The sequence below is a fragment of the Aquarana catesbeiana genome, linkage group LG01, assembly GCF_042186555.1.
Source record: "Aquarana catesbeiana isolate 2022-GZ linkage group LG01, ASM4218655v1, whole genome shotgun sequence".
In the NCBI taxonomy this organism is placed as follows: Eukaryota; Metazoa; Chordata; class Amphibia; order Anura; family Ranidae; genus Aquarana; species Aquarana catesbeiana.
In genome coordinates this window covers 92,228,165-92,245,338 of record NC_133324.1, presented here as the reverse complement: position 1 = coordinate 92,245,338, position 17,174 = coordinate 92,228,165, and the positions used below count along the sequence as shown (strand labels likewise).

The 17,174-nt window shown below is 42.9% G+C and overlaps 1 protein-coding gene across 1 annotated transcript in view; it reads right to left on the bottom strand.

Moving 5' to 3' along the window:
- Positions 1-13,428: 13,428 nt before the first annotated feature.
- The window catches only part of C7 (complement C7), a 101,549-nt gene continuing 97,803 nt past the window's right edge, over positions 13,429-17,174 (bottom strand). The window contains exons 17-18 of the mRNA XM_073621727.1: positions 16,558-16,739; positions 13,429-13,829 (exon numbers count right to left, since the gene is read on the bottom strand). Coding sequence (XP_073477828.1) covers positions 13,657-13,829; positions 16,558-16,739 — 355 coding nt within the window. The 3' untranslated portion in view covers positions 13,429-13,656. The remainder of the gene's footprint in view (positions 13,830-16,557; positions 16,740-17,174) is intronic.

Below are 17,174 nucleotides of genomic sequence, written 5' to 3'. Positions count from 1 at the left end.
ATCCTTTGCCCTATTCTTTGTATAGTCCCCTTCCCCCTGACTATGCAAAATAAGATAGGGACTGCTCCTGAAGATTGGTCTTCTAAGAGACTATCAGAGGCCACAATGATGTTACAGGGGATTGTCAGGAACTACATATATATATATATATATATATATATATATATATAGATATAGATATAGATATAGATATATATCTATATCTAGAGATAGCTATATCTATCTCTAGATATATATATATATTAGCAGTATCTCACAAAAGTGAGTACACCCCTCACATTTTCGGAAATATTTTATTATATCTTTTCATGTGACAACACTGAAGAAATTACACTTTGCTACAATGTAAAGTAGTGAGCACAGTAGTGTACAGCTTGTATAACAGTGTAAATTTGCTGTCCCCTCAAAATAACTCAACACACAGCCATTAATGTCTAAACCGTTGGCAACAAAAGTGAGTACATCCCTAAGTGAAAATGGCCAAATTGGGCCCAAAATGTCAATATTTTGTGTGGCCACCATTATTTTCCAGCGCTGCCTAAACCCTCTTGAGCATGGAGTTCACCAGAGCTTCACTTGCCACTGGAGTCCTCTTCCACTCCTCCATGACGACATCAGGGAGCTGGTGAATGTTAGAGACCTTGCACTCCTCCACCTTCCATTTGAGGATGCCCCACAGATGCTCAACAGGGTTTAGGTATGTAGACATGCTTGACCAGTCAATCACCTTTGCCCTCAGCTTCTTGGAGTGGTCGTCTTGGAGGTGTGTTTGGGGTTGTTATCATGTTGGAATACTGCCCTGCGGCCCAGTCTCCGAAGGGAGGGGATCATGCTCTGCTTCAGTATGTCACAGTACATGTTAGCATTCATGGTTCCCTCAATGAACTGTAGCTCCCCAGTGCCGGCAGCACTCATGCAGCCCCAGACCATGACACTCCCACCCCAATGCTTAACTGTAGGCAAGACACACTTGTCTTTGTACTCCTCACCTGGTTGCCGAGACACACGCTTGTCACCATCTGAACCAAATACGTTTATCTTGGTCTCATCAGACCACAGGACATGGTTCCAGTAATTCATGTCCTTAGTCTGCTTGTCTTCAACAAACTGTTGAAGGATTTCTTGTGCATCATCTTTAGAAGAGGCTTCCTTCTGGGATGACAGCCATGCAGACCAATTTCATGCAGTGTGCGGTGTATGGTCTGACCACTGACAGGTTGACCCCCACCCCTTCAACCTCTGCATCAATGCTGGCAGCACTCATACGTCTATTTCCTAAAGACAACCTCTGGATATGACAGCAAGCATGTGCACTCAACTTCTTTGGTTGACTATAGCCTGTTCTGAGTGGAACCTGTCCTGTTAAACTGTAGGGTCTTGGCTACCGTACTGCAATTCAGTTTCAGGGTCTTTGCAATCTTCTTATAGCCTAGGCCATCTTTATGTAGAGCAACAATTCTTTTTTTCAGATCCTCAGAGAGTTCTTTGCCATGAGGTGCCATGTTGAACTTCCAGTGACCAGTATGAGAGAGTGAGAGCGATAACACCAAATTTAACACACCTGCTCCCCATTCACACCTGAGACCCTGTAACACTAACGAGTCACATGACACCGGGGGGAGGAAAAATGGCTAATTGAGCCCAATTTGGACATTTTCACTTAGGGGTGTACTCACTTTTGTTGCCAGTGGTTTAGACATTAATGGCTGTGTGTTGAGTTATTTTGAGGGGACAGCAAATTTACACTGTTATACAAGCTGTACACTCACCACTTTACATTGCAGCAAAGTGTCATTTCTTCAGTGTTGTCACATGAAAAGATATAATTTATTTATTTATTTATTTATTTATTTATTTCAGTTAACCCTTTCATGACTAAGCCTATTTTTGAAATTTGGTGTTTACAAGTTAAAATCCGTATTTTTTGCTAGAAAATGACTTAGAACCCCCAAACATTATATATATTTTTTTAGCAGAGAATCTAGAGAATAAAATGGCGATTGTTGCAATATTTTTTATCACACGGTATTTGTGCAGCGGTGTTTTAAACGCAAATTTTTGGAAAAGTGACACTTTCATGTATTTTAAAAAATCCAAACAGTAAAGTTACCCCAATTTTTTTGTATAATGTGAAAGATGATGTTACGCCAAGTAAATAGATACCAAACATGTCACCCTTTATAATTGCACGCACTCGTGGAATGGCGACGAACTACGGTACCTTTGAATTTCCATAGGCGACGATTTAAAATTTTTTTACGGTTACCAGGTTTGAGCTACAGAGGAGGTCTAGGGCTAGAATTATTGCTCTCGCTCTGACGATCGCGGCGATACCTCACATGTGTGGTTTGAACACCGTTTACATATGCGGGCGCGACTTCCGTATGCGTTTTCTTCGCTGCGCGAGCTCGCGGGGACAGGGGCACTTTAAAATTTTTTTTTTTTTTTTTTTAATTTATTTATTTTTGTACTTTATAAATTGTGTTTAAAATTTTTTTTTTTTTTTTTTTACTTTTATTGCTGTCACAAACAATGTAAACATCCCTTGTGACAGTAATATGTGGTGACAGGTACTCTTTATGGAGGGATGGGGGGTCTAAAAGACCCCCCATCCCTCCTTTACACTTCAAAGTATTCAGATCGCCGAAAACGGCGATTCTGAATACTGTGTACTTTTTTAAATTCGGCGCCATTGGCAGCCGAGTAAACGGGAAGTGACGTCATGACGTCGCTTCCGCATTTACAAGAAGAAGGCTGGAACGAAGCCGCTCGCAGCTTCGTTCCAGTCCGCCCCCAGCCGCCGAAGGCAGCGGAACGGACACCGGGCCTCCCGATCGCACGGGAGGCCCGGTAACAGCGGCGGGAGGCGGCGGGAGGCGGCGGGAGGGGGGGGATGTCCCCTCCCGCTCCTCCGGTATAACAACCGAGCAGCTTTTAGCCGCATCGGTTGTTATATTCGGGTAGCCGATCGCCCGCTGAAAACAACGGTACCAGGATGATGCCTGCAGCTGCGGGCATCATCCCGGTATAACCCCAGAAAGCCGAGTACGCATATATGCGTTCGGTCGGCGGAAAGGGGTTACTTATATAGCACCGTCAATTTACGCAGTGCTTTACATATACATTGTACATTCACATCGGTCCCTACCCTCAAGGAGCTTACAAGCTAAGCTCCCTAACTCACATTCATACATACTGGGGACAATTTAGACAGGATCCAATTAACCTACCCCCATGTCTTTGGAGTGTGGGAGGAAACCGGAGTACCCAGAGGAAACCCATGCAGGCACAGGGAGAACATGCAAACTCCAGGCAGGTAGTGTCGTGGTTGGGATTCGAACCAGCGACCCTTCTTACTGCTTAGGCAAAAGTGCTAACCACTACACCACTATAATAAAATATTTACAAAAATGTGAGGGGTGTACTCACTTTTGTAAGATACTGTGTCTATATATATATATATATATATATATACACTACCGTTCAAAAGTTTGGGGTCACCCAAACAATTTTGTGTTTTCCATGAAAAGTCACACTTATTCACCACCATACGTTGTGAAATGAATAGAAAATAGAGTCAAGACATTGACAAGGTTAGAAATAATGATTTGTATTTGAAATAACATTGTTTTTACATCAAACTTTGCTTTCATCAAAGAATCCTCCTTTTGCAGCAATTACAGCATTGCACACCTTTGGCATTCTAGCTGTTAATTTATTGAGGTAAGCTGGAGAAATTGCACCCCACGCTTCTAGAAGCAGCTCCCACAAGTTGGATTGGTTGGATGGGCACTTCTGGCGTACCATACGGTCAAGCTGCTCCCACAACAGCTCAATGGGGTTCAGATCTGGTGACTGTGCTGGCCACTCCATTACCGATAGAATACCAGCTGCCTGCTTCTGCTGTAAATAGTTCTTGCACAATTTGGAGGTGTGTTTAGGGTCATTGTCCTGTTGTAGGATGAAATTGGAAATTGGATGAAATTGGCTCCAATCAAGCGCTGTCCACTGGGTATGGCATGGCGTTGCAAAATGGAGTGATAGCCTTCCTTATTCAGAATCCCTTTTACCCTGTACAAAGCTCCCACCTTACCAGCACCAAAGCAACCCCAGACCATCACATTACCTCCACCATGCTTAACAGATGGCGTCAGGCATTCTTCCAGCATCTTTTCATTTGTTCTGCGTCTCACAAACGTTCTTCTTTGTGATCCAAACACCTCAAACTTGGATTCATCCGTCCACAACACTTTTTTCCAGTCTTCCTCTGTCCAATGTCTGTGTTCTTTTGCCCATCTTAATCTTTTTCTTTTATTGGCCAGTCTCAGATATGGCTTTTTCTTTGCCACTCTGGAATGAATTTAGTGTATTTATGCTGATAACCAACAACGATAACAATTCAGGCTTTTCCACCTTAACACAAGCTGTCTTTTCACTGAAAGTACCAAATCCAATTGTTTTATCTGATTTGTAACTGTGTTTTTTAATGCAGACAAGCTCTGGAACATTATTTTAAAAAAAGCCTTGTGGAAAGGATAAAAATGTTCTCTATAGAGATTAATAATACACATTAGCTGCTTTTTAGCTTGAAACAGCTTGTGTTAAGCCGGTCACACTTTATAACTATTTTTTATTCAATAGAAATAATAAGCGTGCATTATCCATGCCATCTGTTGATACAATCTAGCTTCTCACTCGAAAGATCAATAAATATTACTTCTATTTATTATATTATTATTTTGTTCTGCTTTTTAGTCCTAGGATACAGTAAATCTAACTTTCCATAATTACAGTATCTTAGAAAATATGTATGCTAATCCTGTAATTTTCAATATGCTATTACACTCTGCAATGCTATATTAGTAAAAGTAATTGATATCAATGTAACAAGTATAATGACATAGAAATTCAGTTTTTACTGCGGATATTAAAAGTCCAAACATTTAGTAAGGTATCTGTGTTCCCTTTTGGGAGAATGTTTCTTACTTTATTTGATAAAGAACAGCAAGTGAAAAAAAATCTGATGACACTGGTTGCCTTAACCACTTCAGCTCCGGAAGGTTTACCCCCCTTCCTAACCAGGCCATTTTTTGCGATACGGCACTGCGTTTCTTTAACTGACAATTGTGCGGTCGTGCAACGCTGTACCCAAATAAAATGTATGTCCTTTTTTCCCACAAATAGAGCTTTCTTTTGGTGGTATTTGAGCACCTCTGCGGTTTTTATTTTTTTGCGCTATAAATAAAAAAAAGACCACAGTTTTGAAAGACAACAATATTTTTTACTTTCTGCTAAAAAACATACCCAATAAAAAAATATAAAAAATTTAATTTCTTCATCAATTTAGGCCAATAAGTATTCTGCTACATATTTTTGGTAAAAAAAAAAATTCCAATAAGCATATATTGATTGGTTTGCGCAAAAGTTGTCACGTCTACAAACTATGGCCTACTTTTTTTTTTTTACTGGTAATGGCGGTGATCAGTGACTCATAGTGGGACTGTGACATTGTGACAGACAAATCAGACACTATGTTACACTTTTGACATTTTTTTGGGAACCAGTGACACTAATACAGTGATCAGTGCTAAAAATATGCACTGTTACTGTACTAATGACACTGGCAGGGAAGAGGTTAACATTAGGGGCGATCAAAGGGTTAAATGCGTTCCTAGGTAGTGCCTGATAACTGTGTGGGGGATGTGCTTGTACTGTGAGAAGGCAGAGATCCCTGTTCCTGCTTAGCAGAAACACAGGATCTCTACCTTCCCTACTCAAAGAATGGTGATTTGCCCTGTTTACGTGGACAGACCGCCGTTCTGCTCATCTCCAGAACGATCGGCGGGTCCTGGCGGACATCGAGACTGCTGGGCCCGCTGATTGGCTCCCCCTGTGTTCAATCTCAGTGGGAGCAGGTTGCTGGCAGCGTACACGTGCCCTAGACTCAGAAGTGTCAGATCACGTACTAGTTAGGTGGTCTGGCATAGAGCAGCCGCCCTGGAACAGTTGGGCGGTCACTAAGTGGTTAAAGTGGAGTTCTACCCACTTTTACAACTCTTCAGCATCCCTCACTAAACTGTGCACTGTAAACGAATTGGATATTTTTTTTATTTTTTCTCAGCACCTACTGTATATCTGCTGTATTCATTTTTCATGTCCTCCTCCCTGGCCACGGCCCATCGCATCATTTCCTGTTTGCAATGCCTTCTGGGAAGGGGCGGCAACTTCCTCTGACACTGCCGTTGCTATGGAAACCTGATCTGAAACCTATTACACTGCTTGCGCTGCACTGAGCATGTGCGAGATATGCAAGGATGAGATCCAGGAAGAAATACAGTCTGGCTTCAGATGCCCACACTTAAGATGGCCACGGCCTGCTGTAAGTTTCTAAAATAACAAACTAACTTTACTAGAATACATTAAGCTTGTGTATTATAGGGGTATTTTTATTTAAAAAGTATCATTTTGGCCGGAACACCACTTTAAAGTCCTTTCCTGGGCAAATATTCCTCCCCATCACCCTGATCTCACCGACCAACTTTAACATTTTTTTTCCTTACACACTCTAATGCACAGTGACAGCTGCAGCCTGCTTCTCTATCTCTATGCACAGTGATTGCACAGAGAGGCACAGTGACAGCTGTAATTAGGAAAGAAAATCATTAATTAATTGAACTGCGCTCTCTTATGCCGCGTACACACGATCGGAAATTCGGCCAGCAAAAGACCGATGAGAGCTTTTGGTCGGAAAATGCGACCGTGTGTATGCTCTATTGGACTTTTGCTGGCCAAATTCCAGCCAGCAAAAGATTGGGGGCATGTTCTCAATTTTTCGGTCGTAAAAAGTTTGTATCCGAAAATGCAATGGTCTGTAGCAATTCCAACGTGCAAAATTCCTACGCATGCTCGGAAACAATTCGACGCATGCTCGGAAGCATTGAACTTCATTTTCTTGACTCGTCGTAGTGTTGTACGTCACCGCGTTCTTGGCGGTCGAAAGTTCAGCGAACTTTTGGTGACCGTGTGTATGGAAGACAAGCGTAGCGGAATCCCGTCTGAAAAACCATCCAAGATTTTTCTGACGGAAAATCCGCTCGTGTGTACGCAGCATAAGGTAAGTGCTACATGCTATACCATAATGTGATCTGTGATATCAACAAAACATAGGATGTCACCAAAAAGTGACAATAACCAAATGATTTCATACAATAAAGTACAAATGCATAACATAAATCGAATATTATATCCATCAAAAAATGTCCAAAAAATTGTATATAATCTACAAAAGATTATCTGCAATTGTAAATTGTAGATAAATAGTGCAACGTCCAAGCAATAAAGTGATGAATCAGTTTAAAGTAATGAAAGTGAATCTTCGTGATCCACCAACACCTGTCACACATCCTACTCACCAGATCACCATGACACCCATTACAGGTAATCAATGTGTGCAGAAGAGTCAGACAAATACGGAAGTTTTTCCGGACTCTGATCGTGTCGTCAAATCTCCAAACATCCATGGGGTAATAAAAGGAAGAAACAGGCTCCCATAGTGAAGTTCGTCATGATACGTCTTGTTTAATTCATTGAAATCAATCTTTACAGAGTTCCATTCATAAAATCAATCTTTACAATGTTCCAAGGTGGAGGGCAAATGGATGAACATCAAATACCAGTTCATACAACATCATACAACCTAACTGCAATTGTGAGAGAACCTACTGATTATTGGACTGGTAATTGATGTTCATCCGACTGCCCTCCACCTTGGAACCTTGTAAAGATTGATTTTATGATTGGAACTCTGTAAAGATTGATTTTATGATTGGAACTCTGTAAAGATTGATTTTATGATTGGAACTCTGTAAAGATTGATTTTAATGAATTAAACAAGACGTACTTTACTATGCGAGCTATTTCTCCATATGTTTGTTCCTAAAAACACCCCAGGAAGGATCGCACCCAGGAGTTGGCGTTTCCATCACCCCGCTCACCATACTAAGCCTACTTGACCCGCAACGCAGTACTGCTTGGGGGTCCATTAGATCTGGTGAGTTCAACCGTAAGGAGGGGTGTGGATCCTGTATGCACCTGTTTACAGCATCATATGTTTTTTAGCACAGCAGCACTTTTGAAAGGAACTTGAGAAAGGAACTTATCAACTGAGAACTGCTATATGTTTATGGGCACGTCTTTTTTGGACTTTCACTGGTCACATGCTTAATACTGATTTGCACTAGTTTTAACACAGCAGCACCTGTGGAAGAAAACTTCCAACTAGAAGTTTATAGATATTTGCACGTTTTTAACCACTTCAGCTCCGGAAGACTTTACCCCCTTCCTGACCAGAGCATTTTTTGAGATTCGGAACTGCATCACTTTAGCTGACAATTGCGTGGTGGTGCGACGTTGTACCCAAACAAAATTGGCGTCCTTTTGTTCCCACAAATAGAGCTTTCTTTTGGTGGTATTTGATCACTTCTGCGGTTTTTATTTTTTGCGCTATAAACAAAAATAAAAAAGAGCGACAATTTTGAAAAAAAAACAATATTTTTTACTTTTTGTTATAATAAATATCCCCCAAAAATATATAAAAAAACTAATTTCTTTCTCAGTTTATATATATTCTTCTACATATTTTTGGTAAAAAAATCGCAATAAGTGTATTATACAGCGATTAGTGCTATAAAAACGCACTGATTACTGTGTAAATGACACTGGCAGGGAAGGGGTTAAACACTAGGGGACGATTAAGAGGTTAAATGTGTCCTAGGGAGTGATTCTAACTGTGGGGGGGATGGGCTACCACTGACATAACAGCAATCATTGCTCCCGATGACAGGGAGCAGTGGATCTCTGTCATGTCACAAGGAAAAAATGGGTACAGGTAAACAAGGCATTGCCCCGTTCTGCCTCGCCACACCGCAATCGCGGGCCGTCGGCAAACATCGGGTTCCCGGGACCCGCGGGCATGCTCCCGCAGGGTGCGGCGGGCGCGCACTCGATAGGCGGCAAATTTAAAGGGATGTACAGGTACACCCATTTGCCTGCCTGTGCCATTCTGCTGACGTACATCTGTGTGCGCAGGTTGGCAAGCGGTTAAGCTTTCACTGGCTACATGCTTGTCATATATTTTGTTTGTTTTTTTGGATAAATTTTGCACTTAATTTTGTATGCACTACAGTTGCACTTTATTGTATTTATTCAGGCTGTGGTACTTAAACACTTTTTTTCCCCATGTTTTGACTTATGTCATGTACAGCAGCGGCAGGCCTAATCACTAATTAGTATCTTTAGCTTAGGGGATTGTTTTTTCATATCTTCCTAGATTGACTGGGTCACTTAAAGCTGAAGTTTAGGCATGGCAGATTTTACATCCCTGTGGAAGGGGGCATCCCCGTGGAAGATGGAAATCATTGTAGTAGGCACTGCATCTACTAGCTTCCAGGTCTCGTGCCGAGGTACCCCCCTGATGCTGTAAACACAGGAGGCTGCTTCCTCGGTACAGACGGCATTCAGAGAACAGTTTGCATTTTGCAAAGCGCTCTCTGTTCGAAAGAGACGGAGTGGCGGGGCTGTGACATCACTATTTCCATCTTGTCCAGTCAGAGAACAGTGCGTTCAAATGCAAAATGTTTTCTGAATGACTCCCCTGCCGATTGATTGTGCAAAAACAGCACAAATGTTACTAGTTGTTGCTAGACTATTTCAGATTCATCGTTTTTATATCTATAAATATGATCAAATCCCCACGATTATTATATTATTATCAGCTCTTCTTTTCCAAGCTATCCATATTTAAAGTAAAATCAAGCTAATGACGTCTTTTGAAGTTATAATGGTACCCAATAGAGTTAAAGCAGAACTATAGGCAAGACTTTATTTTTCATTTTGGATAGAGTAAGGGAGGGTTATAACCCTGCCAGATTTTTTTTTCACCATATGTGTTCCATTGCGAAGATTTCCCTTGAGAGGAAATCCCTGCAAATTAAGGAAATTCCTTGGGGACATCCAGGTCACCAGAACTAGTGTCCCCATTGGAAGATTTCCCCTCTATTATGTCTCTGGGGACAACCCAAAATTTGTGATTTTCTTTTACTTTCAATGATAATGGTAAATGGGACAAATAAAGAGGGTGAATCTCCCTAACGGGAACACCATCTGATGAAGGAAGTATATACACATTTCAGATAAGCCAATGGAGTCTGTAATCATAAAAAGGTCAAGATCCCATGTTCTAGAGCAGTGTTTCTCAACCTATTTACTAGGGTTGCACTGATACCACTTTTTTAGGACCGAGAACAAGTACCGATACTTTTTTTTTATGTACTCACCGATACTGACTAGCGATCCTTTTTTTAAATTATTTAAATTTTTATTTATTTATTTTTTTTACAATGCCTTCTTTTTTAGGGATGGGGTGGATGGTGTCAGTGGTTTTTTTTTTTTTTTTAATTTAAAAAAATGTTTACAATTTTGCCTTTTAAATATTTATAATTTTTTTTTTATTACTATTATTATTTTTTTTTTTTTTTAATCAGCCCTGTTGGGGGGTGGCTTTGGTGAGATATCAGGGGCCTAAACAGACCCCTGATATCTTCCTTTTGAGACAGAGAAAGGGACTGAGGACACAGATTCCCAGTCCCTTTCACTGCAGCCTCAGCTGCACTGAAAATTAATGGAGAGGAGACAGCGGCTCCTGTACATTCATAAAATGAGACATCATAAACACAGTTTACGATGCTCAGTTATGAATGGACAGTCAGTGATCACTGACTCTGTGCATTCAGAAAAGGAAGGAGCCAGTAAATTACAGATATACTGGCTCCTTCCTCCACTCTTCATCCTGACAGATCAGGGACAGGGGAGGACCGGAGGAAGTCAGAGGGGGACTGGAGGAGCACAGAGGACATGGAGGGGGACTGGAGGAGCATGGAGGACATGGAGGAGGACCAGAGTAGCATGGAGGACACAGAGGGGGACCAGAGCAGCACGGAGGACATGGAGGGAGACGAGAGGAGCACGGAAAACATGGAGGGGGACCGGAGGAGCACGAAGGACATGGAGGGGGACCGGAGGAGCACGAAGGACATGGAGGGGGACCGGAGACGCATGGAGGACATGGAGGGGGACCAGAGCAGCACGGAGGAAGTGGAGGGGGACCAGAGGAGCACAGAGGACATGGAGGGGGACCGGAGGAGCATGGAGGACATGGAGGGGGGCTGGAGGAACATGGAGGACATGGAGGGGGACTGGAGGAGCATGGAGGACACGAAAGGGGACCAGAGCAGCACGGAGGACATAGAGGGGGACCAGAGGAGCACAGAGGACATGAAGGGGGACCGGAGGAGCATGGAGGACATGGAGGGGTGGCCGGAGGAACATGGAGGACATGGAAGGGGACCGGAGGAGCATGGAGGACATGGAAGGGGACCGGAGGAGCAATGGAGATCATGGAGGGGGACGAGAGGAGCACGGAGGACATGGAGGGAGACCGGAGGAGCATGAAGGACATGGAGGGGGACCGGAGGAGCATGGAGGGGGACCGGAAGAGCATGGATGACATGGAGGGGGACCAGAGCAGCACGGAGGAAGTGGAGGGGGACCAGAGGAGCACAGAGGACATGGAGGGGGACCGGAGGAGCATGGAGGACATGGAGGGGGGCTGGAGGAACATGGAGGACATGGAGGAGGACTGGAGGAGCAGTGGAGGACATGGACACAGTTTCCCAGTCCCTTTCACTACAGCCTCAGCTGCACTGAAAATGAATGGAGAGGAGACAGCGGCTCCTGTTCATCCATAAAATGAGACATCATAAACACAGTTTACGATGCTCAGTTATGAATGGACAGTCAGTGATCACTGACTCTGTGCATTTAGAAAAGGAAGGAGCCGGTAAATTACAGATACACCGGCTCCTTCCTCCACTCTTCATCCTGACAGATCAGGGACAGGGGGGGACCGGAGGAAGTCAGAGGGGAACCGATGGAGCACAGAGGACATGGAGGGGGACTGGAGGAGCATGGAGGACATGGAGGCGGACCGGAGGAGCATGGAGGACATGGAAGGGGACCAAAACAGCACGGAGGACGTGGAGGGGGACCAGAGGAGCACAGAGGACATGGAGGGGGACTGAAGGAGCATGGAGGCGGGCCGGAGGAACATGGAGGAAATGGAGGGGGACCGGAGGAGCAATGGAGGACATGGAGGGGGACCAGAGGAGCACGGAGGACATGGAGGGGGACCGGAGGAGCACGGAGGACATGGAGGGGGACCGGAGGAGCATGGAGGACATGGAGGAGGACCGGAGGAGCATGGAGGACATGGAGGGGGACCGGAGGAGCATGGAGGACACGGAGGGGGACCAGAGGAGCACAGAGGACACTGAGGGGGACCAGAGGAGCACAGAGAACACGGAGAGGGACCAGAGGAGCACGGAGGACAGGGGGGGGGACTGGAGGAGGAACGGAGAAGGACACAGGGGGCAGTCAGGGGTGATCGGTGAAGTGGCTGTCTACTGCTTTATTGAAATCTATACAGGGAGATCGGTGCTTGTAACTCCTCCCTCCGCCGCACCGATCATCCCTGACTGCCCAGGTATCGGGTCAAGCATCGGAGCATTTGCACGAGTACAAGTACTCTTACAAATGCTCGGTATCGGCACCGATACTAGTATCGGTATCAGTGCAACCCTACTTTTTACAATCAAGGCACCCTTTACAAATTATGGACAGTTTTGAAGCACCCCATTCTAAAATGTAAAAACTTTTCTAATAGTTTTACATAATGCAGCAACATCAATACACGTAGGACACCCAACGTTTGAGGTGATTTATTCTTCCAAAGCAAATACACTTTTGCAAAGTGGTACTGACTAATATTCCAATATTTCTCTTCTCCCTCAGTTTTTCTCCATCACTCAGTTAATGTGACCCCAAAGCTGATGGAGAGGGTCACAGGAAGGTCAAACAAGGATGCCATGCAGGCGACTGAGATCCTCCTTATCAACTGATGATGCCATTGGTCGTTAGGATGCCGGCAGCTAAAAGGTTGTAATGATGCACAATGAAAACCCATAAATTTGTGTAACTAAAAGGTAGGCTTCATCCACACGCCGGCTTGTATACAATTTTTGGGTGATTTTTAGGCATGCACCCTGGTTGAAAACAGCTGTTCTAGAGAACCTCAGGAGTCCCAAAACCCAAACTGCTTTAATACCAACTTGGCCCTCTCTCTCACATCTCTCATACCTGTTGTTTGATAGACAGCCAGTGATGAAGCATGCCAAGCAGTAAGCCAAAATACAGATTTCATAGTGTAAAGTTATCTCTCAAAAAGATATTGCTGGAAATGGAAATCAGCCATTTTGATGATGCTGGAGACTAGAAACAGAACGCTCTGTGCTTATTATTTAGGTAAAAGCCGAATACAAACGGAAGGGTTTTATTTTTAGCTGGTACAAAAAACTCATTTGTTTTACAAAACACAAACACAAGACCTGACAGCTTGAATTTGATGTTACATTTCATATTAGCAATATCATAATTCAATGGCATTTGTAGGCATGAAGGAGCCGTAGAGCGGCTGAAGTGCTGAGTTGCTTTGACGTTTTCTCTAGCAGGACAAAAACGCAGCGACACAGTACTGAGATTCCTCTACTCATCACAGGGACTCGTGCTGACAACTTCCACATCCTGCCCTTGGCATCTGAGGATTCCAGCGTCACATTCACTCAGAGTTTGCTTCCTGCCTTTCACTAGGACACAAATGCTGATTCCTTGATCATGGCAGCTCCCAGCTTTTCTGCAGACACATATTTTTGTTTCATCTGGACACACAAGGAGAAGGATGAATTAACACAATGTAAACTAGACTAAATACCAGATTTCCAGTGCTATAAGGTAAAAAAAATATTAACAAAATAAAAAATAAACTGTGGAAATCTACAGAAAATTTGCAAAGAATTGTTTCGTGGAAGATGTTTTAGGAACCACCCAAGCCACACTCTTCCTTTGCATATTGCCCACACTTACACTATATAGCTTATGGTATGGGGACACCTCTCCAAATGTCTCTTCAGCATTAACAGTGAAGGGTACTGTTAAGGCTACAGCATACACAGATGATTTGGAAAATAAAAGAGAAGTAAAGGACTCCCCCCCCCCCTCCATCATACCATCCTAGGTGGATGCAGCATCAGTCCGATGCTGCATCTCTCACACGGCGCCTCTGCACTGAGAACCAAGGGATTGAACACTGCTGAGAGGCTGAGACGGGTGTCAGTCCAGGCACCTGGGAGATCCAGACTCCGTGGTCGGTGCCTGGACCGAAATCCGTGACGTCAGCAGAAAGCAGACTTCAGCCCGCTCTCTGCTGAAAACGGGTCATAGGAGAGCAAAGGAATTGCACTCCTCTGATCCATAGGAGAAGCACTCCAAACCTTGTGACAACAATTTAGAGAAGGCTCTTTTCTGTTCCCACATGGCTGTGTCAGCCCCATAAGTTTATGAGATGGTGTGGAGGAACTCAGGTGGTCTGCACAGAGTACGATACTGTTGAGATGAATGCCAACTGTGAGCCTGGTCTTCTCATCCAACATTGGTACATGACTTCATAAATGTTTTTTGGCTGTATGGATACAGATTGGGGGGGGGGGGGGGGGGGCTCTATAGTAAAAAAAAAAAAAAAAAAAACTCAATAAAAAAAGGGGTGCACATACAGTACATCAAACACAAAAAACACAAAATAGTTTTGTAGGTAGCGCCACGGTTTATTTCTTCACGTGGTCACAGATTTAAATATTTATGTTTCAAAAAAAAGTTAGTATATAACATAGTGCCACATATGAAATCTTATCCTCCACTGCCATGCATCCATACCACGTAACATGGGAAAACAATGCTCACTCACCAGACCTCTTTGACCTCTTATCACTAAATGGTCAATAAGCGCTTTATTCATAAACCAGGATTGCTCTCTTCTCATAGGTCAGAGTTCAGTTTTTGGTGACACACACCCACTTAAATCTCCTCAATGCACCATCCACATATAGGAAAAATCACCATACAATAAAACATATCAATATTGCTCTCACATTTAAAAGTGCCCCAGCTCGGCACCAAATTGTCCAGCTTGTATATAACAGAAAGCATGCAATGTCGCTGCTCCGCTTGCTAATGCAGCCAACGTGCTTTCCAAAGACTGGATCTCCCACACCAGATGTGACATACTGGAACCGATGACCGGAATTATCCGCCTCTATGCATTTCATCTCTCTGACGTCATCAGGAAGCTATCCAGTTAACATTTTGCTGAAACATTGTTTGCCTTTTTCACACGGTGTGGCATTATCTTCTAAAAATGACTTTTTCACTATAAGAAGTCTGATATTGGATTTTCACAAAAATATTTTTATGGGATTACATGTAACACATTGCACCTTTATTTATGAGTTATCTGTTGATTATTTGACGCATAGGCTTTTGTGTTTGATGTATGTGCACAGAGCCCCTTTTTTATTGGTTTTGTTTTGTTTACACAAGTGGGTCACACTTAGTAAAGTGGCAGCTTATTTTCTAGTTTTCTTTAATTATTTGGCACAGGGTATCTTCTATCTTTTTTTGTGAACTATATATAAAAGTCCATGGTTTTGGAATAGGATGCTCAACAAGCTCATATAGGTGTAATGGTCAGGTATCCACAGCCATTTGTTCATAAGTGTACATGAATACAGGCAGGCATATTTACTACCCAATAATAGTTTTGGGCCGAAGTCCCTATTTTGAAGGTTTATATGCAAGTTGTTTGCCATAAAAACGGTATGGGGGCCCGGGTACTGCCCTGGGGGACATGTATCAATGCAACAATTAAAAAAAAAAAAAAAAAGATTGTTTTTACAGGAGCAGTGATTTTAATGATGCTTAAAGTAAAAACAATAAAAATGAAAAATTCCTTTAAATATAGTGCCTGGGGGTCTCCTTAGTCTGCTTGTAAAGTGGTGCATCTGTACCGTGTATAGAACCTGCTGCAGCAATAATGACATATATAAAGGGGAAAAAAAAATTACATTTAAATTGTCGGCAAAACAATACAATTGCCAGCAATACAAAAATGTAAACAAAAAAAACAGTGTGAGCCTCCCCCCAATCCATATTAGACCCTTTGGGTCTGGTGTGCAAACACAAGATCAGCACTTGGAGGTTTAAAGTGGAACTTTAGACAAAATGTGCTTTATATCAGAAAATACATTTCTCTGCCAGGTTTTTATAGCTATGTCCCCACTAAGGTAATTAATTCACTTGCAATTTCTTTACTGGTGACTGCTGTCACACAAAAGAAAGTAAGGGTAAACCGAAAATTTTTGAGTTGTCACAGAAGCAGAGGGGATATCCCACAATGGGTACAGCTATTCCAGTAATGAATGTCAAAGGTGTATCTTTTCCTCACTTTTGGAGAAATTTTTTCTTGTGTCCTGTTGTATTTTTTTTTTTTAATTCTCCCTTGGTAGCTTGCTGTTTTTGCTTCCGTACAAAGTGAAAAAATTAGGAAATTCTCACCAGAGCAGGTTTCCCATAGGTGGCATGAGCCACATGACTTATCTGTTTTGGGGAAATTGCAGTTATCATCTGTGGTCAGCGTGTATGTCCTCCCCAGGCATTCCAGTGCATGCATCTTACAGACTGTGAGTGCAACGTTCCTGCTGTTTCGGCCATCTATGGCACATATATTCAGAGAGGAGCTGGAAAGCAAACAGATAATGCATAAATGTCACACAATTCCAGCTGTCATCAATGTCATGGTGTTAAAATTTAAGTTCAACAAGTCCCAGTTTTATGGACGGTCACACTAGCTAATATCTAAGGCAGCCTGCATGACCCATACTGCAGCATTAAATGACCTGGCTGCAAACTTCATAGTCAACCTAACAGTAAGTAGAAAACCGGTATCTCAACCAAGACTAGTATACAGTATATTTGCAGAGAAGTTTATGATGTAATCGAGAAAAAACAAAGTTGCAGATAAATTTAATGAACAGCGATCTTAAGATGTGAAAGAAGGTTTTAGGTGGATTGATGGGTATTGTCTAAAATATGTATAAACATTTAGAAAGAGTGTGCATTTTTTTAGGATATAAACCAAAGTTTATTTTGTGCACACCAGGAGCTGAAGTCTC